Raw genomic sequence first — 17,207 nt, 5'->3', positions numbered from 1 at the left:
ACAAAAGCCACGTAATGCCTGGTGTGATAGGGGGTCACTGCCTAGTAAAGTAGTTAGTAATTTCATAGGGCTCTTAACTAAAGACAATTTTAGTACTGTAAGGACCTCCGTGTGGTGGTTGTTTTAAACATTCCGGGTTTCAATTCTCAAATCTTTTTTGATCTTGCATTTTCCATGAGCAGATAAACAATTCTGAAAGTTGTTTAATAGATGTAGACCTGAGGGTTGTTACTTGGTCAATATACAGTAGTTAAGGAATGGTCAGGTAGAAACTCTTATTTTTGAACAAATTCTTGGTATTATATTTTAATAATAGTGCATATATTCTACAACTATATGAATGTGATTAATGTGCCAACTAAAGAATTTATCTTACAATGATAGCCATTGGGATATTTGTTATATAGTTCTAAACTGATTATGAAATAGTATTTTGATTGGCCGAGTTATGCAGAGAGTTCACAGTTCCTAAGCTATTTGTGCCCACTAAAGAATTTATCTTAAAGGAAAGTCCTTAGGATATTTGTTATATGTCTTAATTAGTATTTTGATTGGCTGAGTTAGGCAAATTGTTCACAGTTCCCAAGCTAAATAAAGTACATTTCTTGAACAATCCCTATCCGAACAAATGGTTAATGAACAAGGGACGCTTTCTTGAACAATCCCAATCCGAACAAATGGTTAGTGAACAAGGGACGCTTTTTTTACCTTTTCCTCAATCAAAGTTATCCAAGTGATTTCTAAATACTTGGAAAATATTCCCTTTTCAAGGACTACAAATAAGTCTTAAATCGTCCCTTTTCAATGACTAAAAATAGTCTTAAATCGTCCCTTTTCAAGGACTAAAAATAGTCTTAAATCATCCCTTTTCAAGGACTACAAATAGTCTTGAATTGTCTCTTTTTAGGACTAAAAATAGTCTTACCTCAGGACTCAATGAAAAAATATACACTGGCCGTCAACATCAATTTATTTAATATCAGGAAGGTGTGTATAATAACAGAGAAAAGTGAATTTACAAAATGTACAGAGCAAGTTATTTACAAAACATGATAACGATGAATCTAACTGGACACGAACACCATGTGTAGATACATTCAAACTTAAGACCTCTGCCCCCCACCCCCCTAAACACACTCCCCCATTTGTATGGTCTTTTAACAAAGATTGCGTATCAAGCTCGGGAACTTGCTTGAAGGCTTTTAAAAGTACAGTAGTCGTTTTCTGTATCAAAACTTGTCGAAGTAGTTTTAAGACCTTGACAAGTAAACTTTCACCGCGTTTGTTCTTCAGGATTTATACTTTTTTACTTTTTTGCACTTTTCTAAAGTAGCCTTTGCGATAAATAATTTTTTTGCACTTTTCTTTAGAAGCCACTGCGATAAATTTTTTTTTTTTTTTTGCACTTTTCTAAGTAGCTTCTGCGATTAATAATTTATTTTGCACTTTTCCAAAGTAGCCACTACGATTAATAATTTTTTTGCACTTTTCTAAAGTAGCCACTGCGTTTAATAATTTTTTTTTTTTGCACTTTTCTAAGTAGCCAAGGGTCGCAGTACGACTGCTGCAAGATGTAATTAAACATTCACTATATTTTCACTTCAAGGGGGGAAGGGTGGGGGCTCTGAGAAAATACGGGGGGGTTAATAAGTACGCGCGACATAGGCATTTCAGTATTTCTTCTATTTAAAGTCCCGTATTTCTTCTGTTGAAGTCTCGTATTTCTTCTGTTGAAGTCCCGTATTTCTTCTTTTTAAAGTCCCGTATTTCTTCTGTTGAAGTGCCACATTGCGACCGCTACTACTGTAGCGGCCCATAAGGCAAAGTGTCTATCCTGAAATTATCCTCGATTCTCATCTAAAAATGTAACTCACATTAACAAAATCACACTTTCCACAGTAAATGATATATCTACAAGTGATAGAAAAAAAAAAAATGATGATAAACATGTAGGGTGACACCGAAGTCAACTACAAAAATCACAAGCACTACTTTTGATTTTTTTTTTAAATTTTTTTTTACTTATATCTTGAACAACGTTATTGATCACGTCATAAGGCAAGGAAGCCTTACTGGCGGTATTTAAAGGCTGGCTGCGGTAGCTGTAATATGCCCTTTTCTGACTTTTAAGGCCTTAAAAGCATTTTTTCGTTTCACTAGGCCCCATCAACCATGAAGGGGGTAGAGGCATAACAGCTTTTATTATCTACGTATAAACACTAGAATCTAAACGTGTAAGGGCAGAATTTGCAGGTTCAATGCTTTAATAATTTCTCATTTTCGTAACTCACGAGGCCTAAGTACATTGATTCGCAGTCCTAAGTAATCAGTTTACATCGTCTCGCGTGGCGCTGTTGATATTAAATCGAGAAACAGAACCGTTTTTCCCCGAGGCTCAATATGCCACAGTCAGTCTTCCAGTTAATCGAGAAACAGAACATTTTTTTTTTCACTGAGGCTAAACATACCAGTACGTCTGTCTTCCAGTTAATCGAGAAACAGAACGGTTTTTCCACGAGGCTCAAAATGTCACAGTCAGTCTTCCAGTTAATAGAGAAACAGAACAGTTTTTTCCAGAGCCTAAATATGCCACAGCCAGTCTTCCAGTTAATCGGGAAACAGAACAGTTTTTTTCCCCGGAGCCTCAATATGCCACAGTCAGTCTTCCGTTAATCGAGAAACAGAACAGTGTTTTTCCAGAGCCTAAATATGCCACAGTCAGTCTTCCAGTTAATCGAGAAACTGAACCGCTTTCCCCGGAGGCTCAATATGCCACAGTCAGTCTTCCAGTTAATCGAGAAACAGAACAGTTTTTTTCCAAAGGCTAAATATGCCAGTCAATCTGTCTTCATTCTTGAGCTTAAAATCCAACCCGCCTTCATGACTATAAACGCCCGTCCAGAAACGGAGTTCAATCATTTTTATACATTTGGAATTAACTAACTACTAAAAAATGAATGAGATATATATATATCTATGAAAAAAAAAGAATGACTTGTGTAAACATTACAATGATCTGATGACTTTTGTAATCAGTTTTCGAGTACAAATAGACTTTACAGGGTGGAATATAAATAGGGTAAAAGGTAGTTAAGGGTTTTTATAATCTATCGACTAATTGATATGCTTTCTTACAGCGTATATATTTCTCTACGAATTCCTCGTAGCTACAGTTTTTTTTTGTAAAGGCAGGCGATGATGATATCAGCCTAAAATTGAAAAAAAAAAAATGCCAACCATATAAGATGACTTGCAGAAAACTTATTATTGTAACCACGCCTGAACATACTTTAAATGCTTCGAACGCCCCTGAAGAAATCAATGCTATGACGTAAGGCCCCAGATGTGTGTTTTCATTTGATTTCATCTCCTAAAAGTCGAGCAAGTTTTCTATCTCGCTTAAACCACGAGTTTCGTCGGGGAATTACTTTTCAACAGCTTAAAAATAAACAATTTAGACTTAGATTTAAAAAATGACTTATGCTTTGGCTCAAACACTAGCAACGTCGATAAAAACATATTTCTTATCCAATTTGACTATACATTAATTACTGGTTTTTTAAATGTTTAATGCAAAAGAAGCATGTACTCAAACTGTCAATTTATACATTTAAAATTTCTCGTTACAAGCAGTTCACTTTTCCCTAGCGAGGCCATATATTACCCCCGTCACAAGCAGTTCACATTCCTCTTTTCCCTAGCGAGGCCGCATATTTCCCCATTCACAAGCAGTTCACAATCCTCTTTTCCCTAGCGAGGCCGCATATTTCCCCCGTCACAGGCAGTTCACATTCCTCTTTTCCCTGGGGAGGCCACATAATTCCCCCATTCACAAGCAGTTCACATTCCTCTTCTCCCTAGCGAGGCCGCATATTTCCCCCGTCACAGGCAGTTCACAATCCTCTTTTCCCTAGCGAGGCCACATATTTCCCCCATTCACAAGCAGTTCACATTCCTCTTCTCCCTAGCGAGGCCGTATATTCCCTCCGTCACAAGCAGTTCATTCCTCTTTTCCCAAGCGAGGCCACATATTTCCCCTGTCATAAGCAGTTCACATTCCTCTCTTCCCTAGCGAGGCCGCCTATTTTCCCCGTCGCAAAAGCCGAGAAGAGGAAGGCCAGTCGAAGTCCTTATTGCAATGGCCATTCGTTTATCGGTAAGGCAAGTGGAGACCGTAATATACATCCTTTGGTTTACGTTTCATTACTGTACTGGCTCAACTTCTACGATATTGTACGGAGTTGTAGCTATCCTGTGAAAGCAGAAGAGGGACAGTGGATTCCAAACGATCGGTCCGTCGCTGGGGGTCGGTCCGTCGCTGGGGGTCGGTCCGTCGCTGGGGGTCGGTCCGTCGCAGGGGGACAACTCTTGTCCATCAGACCAGGAAGGGTGTCACTTCTTGTGGGGGTTATGGATATATATCATTCGTTCATACCGGCGAAAGCCTTAATTCATCGCTTTCTCAAGTTAACTGACGAAGTCTTACGATTTTTCGGTCGCTCACATTAAATGAAGTATATTCGTACAAGTACATTAATTGCCATATTCTAATGCAGAAAAAACTGAAAGCCTATTGCAAATATTTTTAATGTAAAGAGTTGACTAAAGTAAATGATATAGGGCAGGTTCAACACCCTGCAACTGTGGCGTTTCTGCAATACTCCCTACGAGGTATTCGTAATAGGCCTCTTCAGTTTAATATCTCCAGGAATTCGGAGGGTACTCACAAGGGGTCTCTGCAGCTGAATTTCTTCCAGGAATTCGGAGGACACTCACAAGAGGCCTCTGCAGTTGAATATCTCCAGAAATTCAGAGGGTAATTACTAGAGACCTCTTCAGCTGCATATCTCCCGGAATTACGAGGGTTCTCACAAGAGGCCTCTTCAGCTGAATATCTCCAGGAATTCGGAAGGTACTCACAGGAGGCCTCTGTAGTTGAATATCTCCAGAATTCAGAGGGTAATTACGATAGGCCTCTTCAACTACGTTTCTCCAAGAATTCAGAGGGTAATTACAAGAGGCCTCTTTTGTCGAGTTTCTCCAGCAATTCAGAGGGTAATCACAAGAGGCATCTTTAGCTCAATTTCTCCAGGAATTCGGAAAGTGAGTATTTACGAAAACCAGATCACCTCCATTCCCACTGCCCGTTTTCACTTCCATTTTCCCAGAGTCCATAAGGGTTCGAGAACGGGAAACCCCTGTTCGAAGCTGCTCACAAAACCTGGAAACTCTGGTAGGACTTCCAAGCAGCTGTGTTCTTGTCGGTGTACTCTAGGCAGTCTGAGGGCAACGGTGTTAAGGAGTTCACTGTTGGAGGTGTCCTTGGGCTTAGGGACTGACTAGATCCTAACGATCCAGCTGACCCGAGGGATGACGTGCCCAAGGTCGAGGACACTAATGATGATGACCCCAATGCCGATGAACCCAAGCCAGAACCGGAGGAGTGAGACCCCATCTGCTGACCACCGCCGCCACCTCCCATTGGATTCAAAGACGCCATAGAGCTGACCTGTGGGGAAGAATAGACAGACACATTAGATCTCTGGAGAGCGCAACTCTGAAAATTTTGGATAATAAAAGTTCTCTGTAGGGGTTACCTCTCTGAAATTTTAGGATAATAAAAGTTCTCTGGGGGGGGGGGTACCTCTCTGAAAATTTTGGATAATAAAAGTTCTCTGGGGGGGGGGGGGTACCTCTCTGAAAATTTTGGATAATAAAAGTTCTCTGGGGGGGGGGGGGGTACCTCTCTGAAAATTTTGGATAATAAAAGTTCTCTGGACGGGGTACCTCTCTGAAAATTTTGGATAATAAAAGTTCTCTGGAGGGGGTACCCCTCTGAAAATGTTGGATAATAAAAAAGTTATTTGGGGGGGGGGGGTACCTCTGAAAATTTTGGATGATAAAAGTTATGATAATTTTCAAACTGGAGAAGCACACTACTCTTAATATAAATGAATATACAAACAAATGATTCTTGGGGGTACCTTCTAGAGGTTTTCGGGTAAAATTACAAAATGTTATGATAATTTTTAATCAAAAGAATATTACTCTTAATAATATACAAACAAATGGGATTCTTTAGGGGGGGGGGGGGTACCTCTTGGAAGTTTCTGGACAAAAATGCAAAATGTTATGATCAGTTTTTAAACAAAATGTAATCTTTTAATAAATAAGTTTTAAAGTTATTATAATGATACAAAATGTTATAGTGACTTTTCAAACAAAATAAGCATATTACTCTTAAGTAACTTTTTAATAAATGATTTGATTTTTAGAGTTATTATGTTAGGCCACACTGAAAACATTTGTTATTTTACTTACAGGGACGTTGATTTGGGAGTGAGACATCGGAGCTAGGTAGTCCATATTGGAATAGTACGAAGGGGCAGCATAGCTCTGATAGCAGGCAGCGGCAGCTGCGGCTTGTTGACTGACTCCTCCGTATCCACCTCTATCCAGACAAGAGGGCGCCATGAGATCACCCATGGGCGGGATAGACGCGGATCCCGCCGGAGGAATGGCGGCCGGTGACCAAATGGGATTGTATGAGGTTGGGGCCGTTGAGGAAGGTGTCAGGGGTAACGGCGGAGCTGAGCTGACTGACGGAGGAGGCGACGGAGGTGATGTATCTCTGTGGTTTCCTCCTGTAGGGGGCGGTGGGGAGCTGCCCCCTACTCCGCCCGTGGTCGTTTGGCTGGAAGGCTGTGACGTTTGAGTTGTGGGTGGGGGAGATTTCGTGATCTTTTTGCTCCTGGGAGTTTTCTCTGCGCCTGCTGCCTGCTGCTTTTGCTGCTGACGACACTTGGCTCTGCGGTTTTTAAACCATACCTGCAATGGAATATTTATGTTTATCAGTATTATACATTTACACTTCGCCTTTGTTAATTTGGTTAAAACATACTTCCTATGGTTAAATGAAATAATTCATATGAATATTTATGTTTTATATTTTATATTTACTTATGAAAATATGGCTAAAATAAACTTCCTGGGTTTCAATATAATAATTAAATGTATACTTATGATTAATATTTTACAGTTAAACTTATCCTTTGTTAATTTATCTTAAGTATACTTCCCGGGTTTCAATGGAATAATAATATGCATGTATACTTATGTTTAATATTGTATATTTACACTTTTTTTTTTGTTATTTGGCTAAGATATACTTTCTGAGTTTCAATTAAATCATAACCTACATGTATACATATGTTTAATAAATAAAATTTACGTCTCCTTTTGTTAATTTAGCTAAAATATACTTCCTGGGTTTCAGCTAACTTCGCGTAAAATCAATTACATCATCATAAAGCAGTCACCTAAGATTTATGTGCCTACGTCTTATACCTAATAGAATATTAAATTGTTTTCATACAGAACTATTTACTAGAAATATCAATAGCTATAATAGAAATATCAATAACTGTAAAATAACCCCCGATACGAAAATTCAGTAATTGCATTGTAATTATATCTTCAAGTGCTACTTATAATGGAAATTGGCGAGATAACTATCTACTATTGTGTAAACTTCTAATAAATATATATACTAAAGAGCTTTAGTTTACATATCAACCTGTTTTATTAATCCTTTTTGTTCTTATGAAATGGACATTGCTACGCTTATGGAGTAATTAAGAAAAATCTTCCAGTAATAGATGAACATGAGCTAATACCATCCCTGTTTCGTGTCAAGGTCTTCTCAGACTCGTAATAGTAATTTTCCAAGGGAAAGTTGTCCACCATGGACATGGGTAAAGAGAGTGATAAGTAGTAGAACCTACATGTTGGAGAGGGTTTTCCATTTTCCACAAGGAAAAGAAGAGACGAGGAAAGAGAAAGATAGGTAGGAACGAGGGAAGGAAAAGGGAAAGATGGGTAGGAACAAGGGGATAAAAGAGAAATATGGGTAGGAAATAGGGAAGGATGAGTAGGAAATAGGGAAGGATGAGGGAAAGATGAGTAGGAAATAGGGAAGGAAAAGGGAAAAAATGGATAGGAGTGAGGTAAGGAAGTGGGAAAGATGGGTAGGAGTGAGGTAAGGAAGTGGGAAAGATGGGTAGGAGTGAGGTAAGGAAGTGGGAAAGATGGGTAGGAGTGAGGTAAGGAAGTGGGAAAGATGGGTAGGAGTGAGGTAAGGAAGTGGGAAAGATGGGTAGGAGTGAGGTAAGTAAGTGGGAAAGATGGGTAGGAGCGAGGTAAGGAAGTGGGAGAGATGGGTAGGAGCGAGGTAAGGAAGTGGGAGAGATGGGTAGGAGCGAGGTAAGGAAGTGGGAAAGATGGGTAGGAGCGAGGTAAGGAAGTGGGAGAGATGGGTAGGAGCGAGGTAAGGAAGTGGGAGAGATGGGTAGGAGCGAGGTAAGGAAGTGGGAGAGATGGGTAGGAGCGAGGTAAGGAAGTGGGAGAGATGGATAGGAGCGAGGTAAGGAAGTGGGAGAGATGGGTAGGAGCGAGGTAAGGAAGTGGGAGAGATGGGTAGGAGCGAGGTAAGGAAGTGGGAGAGATGGGTAGGAGCGAGGTAAGGAAGTGGGAGAGATGGGTAGGAGCGAGGTAAGGAAGTGGGAGAGATGGGTAGGAGCGAGGTAAGGAAGTGGGAGAGATGGGTAGGAACGAGGTAAGGAAGTGGGAGAGATGGGTAGGAGCGAGGTAAGGAAGTGGGAGAGATGGGTAGGAGCGAGGTAAGGAAGTGGGAGAGATGGGTAGGAGCGAGGTAAGGAAGTGGGAGAGATGGATAGGAGCGAGGTAAGGAAGTGGGAGAGATGGATAGGAGCGAGGGAAGGAAGTGGGAGAGATGGGTAGGAGCGAGGTAAGGAAGTGGGGAGAGATGGGTAGGAGCGAGGTAAGGAAGTGGGAAATATGGGTAGGAACGAGGGAAGGAAGTGGGAAATATGGGTAGGAACGAGGGAAGGAAGTGGGAAATATGGGTAGGAACGAGGGAAGGAAGAAAGATGGGTAGGAACGAGGAAAGGAAGAGGGAAAGATGGGTAGGAACAAGGGAAGATAGAAGGAAAGATAGGTAGGAACGAGGGAAGGAAGAGGGAAAGATGGGTAGGAACAAGGGAAGAAAGAAGGAAAGATGGGTAAGAACGAGGGAAGGAAGAGGGAAAGATGGGTAGGAACGAGGGAAGGAAGAAAGAAAGATGGGTAGGAACGAGGGAAGGAAGAGGGAAAGATGGGTAGGAACAAGGGAAGAAAGAAGGAAAGATGGGTAGGAACGAGGGAAGGAAGAGGGAAAGATGGGTAGGAACAAGGGAAGAAAGAAGGAAAGATAGGTAGGAACGAGGGAAGGAAGAGGGAAAGATGGGTAGGAACAAGGGAAGAAAGAAGGAAAGATAGGTAGGAACGAGGGAAGGAAGAGAGAAAGATGGGTAGGAACGAGGGAAGGAAGAAAGAAAGATGGGTAGGAACGAGGGAAGGAAGAGGGAAAGATGGGTAGGAACAAGGGAAGAAAGAAGGAAAGATGGGTAGGAACGAGGGAAGGAAGAGGGAAAGATGGGTAGGAACAAGGGAAGAAAGAAGGAAAGATAGGTAGGAACGAGGGAAGGAAGAGGGAAAGATGGGTAGGAACAAGGGAAGAAAGAAGGAAAGATGGGTAGGAACGAGGGAAGGAAGAGGGAAAGATGGGTAGGAACAAGGGAAGAAAGAGGGAAAGATGGGTAAGAACGAGGGAAGGAAGAGGGAAAGATAGGTAGGAGTGAGGTAAGGAAGTGGGAAAGATGGGTAGGAGCGAGGTAAGGAAGTGGGAAAGATGGGTAGGAGCGAGGTAAGGAAGTGGGAAAGATGGGTAGGAGCGAGGTAAGGAAGTGGGAGAGATGGGTAGGAGCGAGGTAAGGAAGTGGGAGAGATGGATAGGAGCGAGGTAAGGAAGTGGGAGAGATGGGTAGGAGCGAGGTAAGGAAGTGGGAGAGATGGGTAGGAACGAGGTAAGGAAGTGGGAGAGATGGGTAGGAGCGAGGTAAGGAAGTGGGAGAGATGGGTAGGAGCGAGGTAAGGAAGTGGGAGAGATGGGTAGGAGCGAGGTAAGGAAGTGGGAGAGATGGGTAGGAACGAGGTAAGGAAGTGGGAGAGATGGGTAGGAACGAGGTAAGGAAGTGGGAGAGATGGGTAGGAACGAGGTAAGGAAGTGGGAGAGATGGGTAGGAGCGAGGTAAGGAAGTGGGAGAGATGGATAGGAGCGAGGTAAGGAAGTGGGAGAGATGGATAGGAGCGAGGTAAGGAAGTGGGAGAGATGGGTAGGAGCGAGGAAGGAAGTGGGAGAGATGGGTAGGAGCGAGGTAAGGAAGTGGGAGAGATGGGTAGGAGCGAGGTAAGGAAGTGGGAAATATGGGTAGGAACGAGGGAAGGAAGTGGGAAATATGGGTAGGAACGAGGGAAGGAAGTGGGAAATATGGGTAGGAACGAGGGAAGGAAGAAAGATGGGTAGGAACGAGGAAAGGAAGAGGGAAAGATGGGTAGGAACAAGGGAAGAAAGAAGGAAAGATAGGTAGGAACGAGGGAAGGAAGAGGGAAAGATGGGTAGGAACAAGGGAAGAAAGAAAGAAAGATGGGTAGGAACGAGGGAAGGAAGAGGGAAAGATGGGTAGGAACGAGGGAAGGAAGAAAGAAAGATGGGTAGGAACGAGGGAAGGAAGAGGGAAAGATGGGTAGGAACAAGGGAAGAAAGAAGGAAAGATGGGTAGGAACGAGGGAAGGAAGAGGGAAAGATGGGTAGGAACAAGGGAAGAAAGAAGGAAAGATGGGTAGGAACGAGGGAAGGAAGAGGGAAAGATGGGTAGGAACAAGGGAAGAAAGAAGGAAAGATGGGTAGGAACGAGGGAAGGAAGAGGAAAGATGGGTAGGAACGAGGGAAGGAAGAAGAAAGATGGGTAGGAACGAGGGAAGGAAGAGGGAAAGATGGGTAGGAACAAGGGAAGAAAGAAGGAAAGATGGGTAGGAACGAGGGAAGGAAGAGGGAAAGATGGGTAGGAACAAGGGAAGAAAGAAGGAAAGATGGGTAGGAACGAGGGAAGGAAGAGGGAAAGATGGGTAGGAACAAGGGAAGAAAGAAGGAAAGATGGGTAGGAACGAGGGAAGGAAGAGGGAAAGATGGGTAGGAACAAGGGAAGGAAGAAGGAAAGATGGGTAGGAACGAGGGAAGGAAGAGGGAAAGATGGGTAGGAGCGAGGTAAGGAAGTGGGAAAGATGGGTAGGAGCGAGGTAAGGAAGTGGGAAAGATGGGTAGGAGCGAGGTAAGGAAGTGGGAAAGATGGGTAGGAGCGAGGTAAGGAAGTGGGAAAGATGGGTAGGAGCGAGGTAAGGAAGTGGGAGAGATGGGTAGGAGCGAGGTAAGGAAGTGGGAGAGATGGGTAGGAGCGAGGTAAGGAAGTGGGAGAGATGGGTAGGAGCGAGGTAAGGAAGTGGGAGAGATGGGTAGGAGCGAGGTAAGGAAGTGGGAGAGATGGGTAGGAGCGAGGTAAGGAAGTGGGAGAGATGGGTAGGAGCGAGGTAAGGAAGTGGGAGAGATGGGTAGGAGCGAGGTAAGGAAGTGGGAGAGATGGGTAGGAGCGAGGTAAGGAAGTGGGAGAGATGGGTAGGAGCGAGGTAAGGAAGTGGGAGAGATGGGTAGGAGCGAGGTAAGGAAGTGGGAGAGATGGGTAGGAGCGAGGTAAGGAAGTGGGAGAGATGGGTAGGAGCGAGGTAAGGAAGTGGGAGAGATGGGTAGGAGCGAGGTAAGGAAGTGGGAGAGATGGGTAGGAGCGAGGTAAGGAAGTGGGAGAGATGGGTAGGAGCGAGGTAAGGAAGTGGGAGAGATGGGTAGGACGAGGTAAGGAAGTGGGAAATATGGGTAGGAACGAGGGAAGGAAGTGGGAAATATGGGTAGGAACGAGGAAGGAAGTGGGAAATATGGGTAGGAACGAGGGAAGGAAGGAAAGATGGGTAGGAACGAGGGAAGGAAGAGGGAAAGATGGGTAGGAACAAGGGAAGAAAGAAGGAAAGATGGGTAGGAACGAGGGAAGGAAGAGGGAAAGATGGGTAGGAACAAGGGAAGAAAGAAGGAAAGATGGGTAGGAACGAGGGAAGGAAGAGGGAAAGATGGGTAGGAACGAGGGAAGGAAGAAGGAAAGATGGGTAGGAACGAGGGAAGGAAGAGGGAAAGATGGGTAGGAACAAGGGAAGAAAGAAGGAAAGATGGGTAGGAACGAGGGAAGGAAGAGGGAAAGATGGGTAGGAACAAGGGAAGAAAGAAGGAAAGATGGGTAGGAACGAGGGAAGGAAGAGGGAAAGATGGGTAGGAACAAGGGAAGAAAGAAGGAAAGATGGGTAGGAACGAGGGAAGGAAGAGGGAAAGATGGGTAGGAACAAGGGAAGAAAGAAGGAAAGATGGGTAGGAACGAGGGAAGGAAGAGGGAAAGATGGGTAGGAACAAGGGAAGAAAGAAGGAAAGATGGGTAGGAACGAGGGAAGGAAGAGGGAAAGATGGGTAGGAACAAGGGAAGAAAGAAGGAAAGATGGGTAGGAACGAGGGAAGGAAGAGGGAAAGATGGGTAGGAGCGAGGTAAGGAAGTGGGAAAGATGGGTAGGAGCGAGGTAAGGAAGTGGGAAAGATGGGTAGGAGCGAGGTAAGGAAGTGGGAAAGATGGGTAGGAGCGAGGTAAGGAAGTGGGAGAGATGGGTAGGAGCGAGGTAAGGAAGTGGGAGAGATGGGTAGGAGCGAGGTAAGGAAGTGGGAGAGATGGGTAGGAGCGAGGTAAGGAAGTGGGAGAGATGGGTAGGAGCGAGGTAAGGAAGTGGGAGAGATGGGTAGGAGCGAGGTAAGGAAGTGGGAGAGATGGGTAGGAGCGAGGTAAGGAAGTGGGAGAGATGGGTAGGAGCGAGGTAAGGAAGTGGGAGAGATGGGTAGGAGCGAGGTAAGGAAGTGGGAGAGATGGGTAGGAGCGAGGTAAGGAAGTGGGAGAGATGGGTAGGAGCGAGGTAAGGAAGTGGGAGAGATGGGTAGGAACGAGGTAAGGAAGTGGGAGAGATGGGTAGGAGCGAGGTAAGGAAGTGGGAGAGATGGATAGGAGCGAGGTAAGGAAGTGGGAGAGATGGATAGGAGCGAGGTAAGGAAGTGGGAGAGATGGGTAGGAGCGAGGGAAGGAAGTGGGAGAGATGGGTAGGAGCGAGGTAAGGAAGTGGGAGAGATGGGTAGGAGCGAGGTAAGGAAGTGGGAAATATGGGTAGGAACGAGGGAAGGAAGTGGGAAATATGGGTAGGAACGAGGGAAGGAAGTGGGAAATATGGGTAGGAACGAGGGAAGGAAGAAAGATGGGTAGGAACGAGGAAAGGAAGAGGGAAAGATGGGTAGGAACAAGGGAAGAAAGAAGGAAAGATAGGTAGGAACGAGGGAAGGAAGAGGGAAAGATGGGTAGGAACAAGGGAAGAAAGAAGGAAAGATGGGTAAGAACGAGGGAAGGAAGAGGGAAAGATGGGTAGGAACGAGGGAAGGAAGAAAGAAAGATGGGTAGGAACGAGGGAAGGAAGAGGGAAAGATGGGTAGGAACAAGGGAAGAAAGAAGGAAAGATGGGTAGGAACGAGGGAAGGAAGAGGGAAAGATGGGTAGGAACAAGGGAAGAAAGAAGGAAAGATAGGTAAGAACGAGGGAAGGAAGAGGGAAAGATGGGTAGGAACGAGGGAAGAAAGAAGGAAAGATAGGTAGGAACGAGGGAAGGAAGAGAGAAAGATGGGTAGGAACGAGGGAAGGAAGAAAGAAAGATGGGTAGGAACGAGGGAAGGAAGAAAGAAAGATGGGTAGGAACGAGGGAAGGAAGAGGGAAAGATGGGTAGGAACGAGGGAAGAAAGAAGGAAAGATGGGTAGGAACGAGGGAAGGAAGAGGGAAAGATGGGTAGGAACAAGGGAAGAAAGAAGGAAAGATAGGTAAGAACGAGGGAAGGAAGAGGAAAGATGGGTAGGAACGAGGGAAGAAAGAAGGAAAGATAGGTAGGAACGAGGGAAGGAAGAGGGAAAGATGGGTAGGAACAAGGGAAGAAAGAAGGAAAGATGGGTAGGAACGAGGGAAGGAAGAGGGAAAGATGGGTAGGAACAAGGGAAGAAAGAAGGAAAGATAGGTAGGAACGAGGGAAGGAAGAGGGAAAGATGGGTAGGAACAAGGGAAGAAAGAAGGAAAGATGGGTAGGAACGAGGGAAGGAAGAGGGAAAGATGGGTAGGAACAAGGGAAGAAAGAAGGAAAGATGGGTAAGAACGAGGGAAGGAAGAGGGAAAGATGGGTAGGAACGAGGGAAGGAAGAGGGAAAGATGGGTAGGAACGAGGGAAGAAAGAAGGAAAGATGGGTAGGAACGAGGGAAGGAAGAGGGAAAGATGGGTAGGAACAAGGGAAGAAAGAAGGAAAGATAGGTAGGAACGAGGGAAGAAAGATAGGTAGGAACGAGGAAAGGAAGAAAAATGTGGGTAGGAACGAGGGAAGGAAGAGAGAAATGAGGGTAGGGACGAGGGGAACGAAGAGAAATATGGGTAAGAACGAGGGAAGGAAGAGAAATGTGGGTAGGAACGAGGGAAGGAAGAGAAATATGGGTAGGAACGAGGGAAGGAAGAGAAATATGGGTAAGAACGAGGGAATGAAGAGAGAAATATGGGTAGGAACGAGGGAAGGAAGAGAAATATGGGTAAGAACGAGGGAATGAAAAGAGAAATGTGGGTAGGAACGAGGGAAGAGAAATATGGGTAAGAACGAGGGAAGGAAGAGAGAAATGTGGGAAGGAACGAGGGAAGGAAGAGAAATATGGGTAGGAACGAGGGAATGAAAAGAGAAATGTGGGTAGGAACGAGGGAAGAGAAATATGGGTAAGAACGAGGGAAGGAAGAGAGAAATGTGGGTAGGAACGAGGGAAGGAAGAGAAATATGGGTATTAACGAGGGAAGGAAGAGAAATGTGGGTAAGAAAGAGGGAAGGAAGAGAAATATGGGTAAAAAAAGGGAAGGAATTGAAATATGGGTAAGAAAGAGGGAAGGAAGAGAAATATGGGTAAGAAAGAGGGAAGGAAGAGAAATGCGAGTAAGAAAGAGGGAAGGGGGAGAGAAAGATAGGTAGGAACGAGAGAAGGAAGAGAAAGATGGATAGGAATGGGGAAGGAAGAGAAAGTTAAGTAGGAAGAGAAAATCAGTAGAGAAAGTGAAGACCCCACTCGAAGAGGCTTCAATTCACAAAACTTCAGGAAATAGAGAGAGAGAGAGAGAGAGAGAGAGAGAGAGAGAGAGAAGGACCCAGATATCTGGTGATTTAGGATTGTCTCGACTTGACATTGTCGTTGCGTCAAGTACCAAAATGGCGCTGCCACTTCGAACAGGCGAGTAAGTGGGTCTCTCTCTCTCAAGTTTTCAGAGGGGGTTTCGATCTAAAGTTTCAGCGACAAGAAGGGGATCATCCGGAGTTCATTAAACTAGGAGAGAGAGAGAGAGAGAGAGAGAGAGAGAGAGAGAGAGAGAGGGGGGGGGCACCATCCCAATTGTTTCCTGAAATTCGTGATTTATCATCACAATTTCTGTAATATGAGAGAGAGAGAGAGAGAGAGAGGGAGAGAGAGAGAGAGAGAGAGAGACCATGCAAATTGTTCCCAAAAAGTCATGCATCTGAATTTCAGTAATAAATTATAACTGAAATCTGCTAATAAATATTTGCAAATAAAAGAAAAACATAAAATTGCATTGAATTAACACAAGAAGACATTCTCAAGCTGACTAAAACCAATTTCTCTAAGACACATTGAGACATTAATGTACCCATAAGATATTTATGCAGTACAGTATATAGTAAGTTAATTTCAATGTACCGTGTGGGATATCACAAAATAATACTGTATAGCAAGTTAACAAAATGGAAATTATAACAAAGTATATTAAGTCTTTAACTTCAATTTGAATCGTTCCTTTTCCGTTTTCCAATCCGTTCCATGTCAAAGTTCACGGAATAAACCCCCTCCCCCTTTTGCTTTTATTTTTTTCCTTTTTTTTTTTCCTTTTATTTCTCAGTGTCGTGGAATACTTTATCCATATTTTCCCGGTCAGGCCTTTTGGCTTGATTGTCTCCGCTAATCCCTCCTCACTCCACCCGCATAGAGAGAGAGAGAGAGAGAGAGAGAGAGAGAGAGAGAGAGTAATGCCTAGTGCATAGCATGAGGTGTACTGACGACACTAAACCTTCTTCTACTACTACTACTACTACTACTACTTCTACTAAGAGAGAGAGAGAGAGAGAGAGAGAGAGAGAGAGAGAGAGAGTGCGCAAAGGCTTCAGTAATGCCCAGTTCATAGCATGAGGTGTACTGATGACACAAAACATACTTCTTCTACTACTACTACTGAGAGAGAGAGAGAGAGAGAGAGAGAGAGAGAGAGGTGCACAGACTTCAGTATTACCTTCAGTGTATAAGGTGAGGTGCACTGAGGACACTAAACACACTAAGAATATTTATATATATATATATATATTAGAGAGAGAGAGAGAGAGAGAGACAGAGAGAGAGAGAGAGAGAGAGAGAGAGAGAGAGAGAGAGACTTCTCTATTGACAACTGAGGACGACATCAAGTAAAGCCTTTTAGACACACTATAACACTACATTACTTTCACAAAGTACGACAGGATTTCAGATTCGCGAAAGATTTTCTTGATGGAATCGAATCCATTTAATTAAATACTAATTCAAAATAAATCGTGACTATTTTGGTTTCGTTCCCTGGACACGCATCTTCAAAATTCCATCCAAATGTCATATATCAATTAATCCCTTAAGTAATAAACATAATTCATTAACACAGCCCTCAAAGTCTTGGCAGTAGCCATGACTGGGTTGAGTTCAAAGAGTACAAGAGCGCGTTCTTTAGGTGGAAAGGGTGTTCGCAAAAACGTTTTCTTCTAATTCACAAAAACGCTCACCTTCAATTGGAATCTTGATTATAAACCCAATGCCGCTACCGAAGGCATGATTGTTAATTCCAATAGTCATGCCGTCTCCATCATGAGCCTCAATACCGTATTCTAGAAGTTTTATTCCAGCTGTGACCAAGTTGTGGAATGCTCTTCTATATCATAAGACAATACTTCATAGTATTCTAGAAGTTTTATTCCAGCTGTGACCAAGTTGTGAAATGACCTTTTCATCATGAGGCTCAATACTACGTAGTATTCTAAAAGTTTTATTCCAGCTGTGACTAAGTTGTAGAATGATCTTT

At 43.7% G+C, this 17,207-nt stretch overlaps 1 protein-coding gene across 2 annotated transcripts in view; it reads right to left on the bottom strand.

The window, feature by feature from the left end:
* Positions 1-952: 952 nt before the first annotated feature.
* Positions 953-17,207, bottom strand: part of LOC137646128 (homeobox protein OTX2-like) — a 402,842-nt gene continuing 386,587 nt past the window's right edge. For both annotated transcript variants that reach the window (XM_068379335.1, XM_068379332.1), the window contains exons 4-5: positions 6,322-6,828; positions 953-5,509 (exon numbers count right to left, since the gene is read on the bottom strand). In XM_068379335.1, the coding sequence (XP_068235436.1) occupies positions 5,213-5,509; positions 6,322-6,828 (804 nt within the window). In that variant the 3' untranslated portion in view covers positions 953-5,212. The remainder of the gene's footprint in view (positions 5,510-6,321; positions 6,829-17,207) is intronic.

The sequence above is a fragment of the Palaemon carinicauda genome, chromosome 8 (assembly GCF_036898095.1).
Source record: "Palaemon carinicauda isolate YSFRI2023 chromosome 8, ASM3689809v2, whole genome shotgun sequence".
Taxonomy (NCBI): Eukaryota; Metazoa; Arthropoda; class Malacostraca; order Decapoda; family Palaemonidae; genus Palaemon; species Palaemon carinicauda.
Note: the sequence above shows the minus strand (reverse complement) of the source record. Positions and strands in the feature narration are given on the sequence as shown.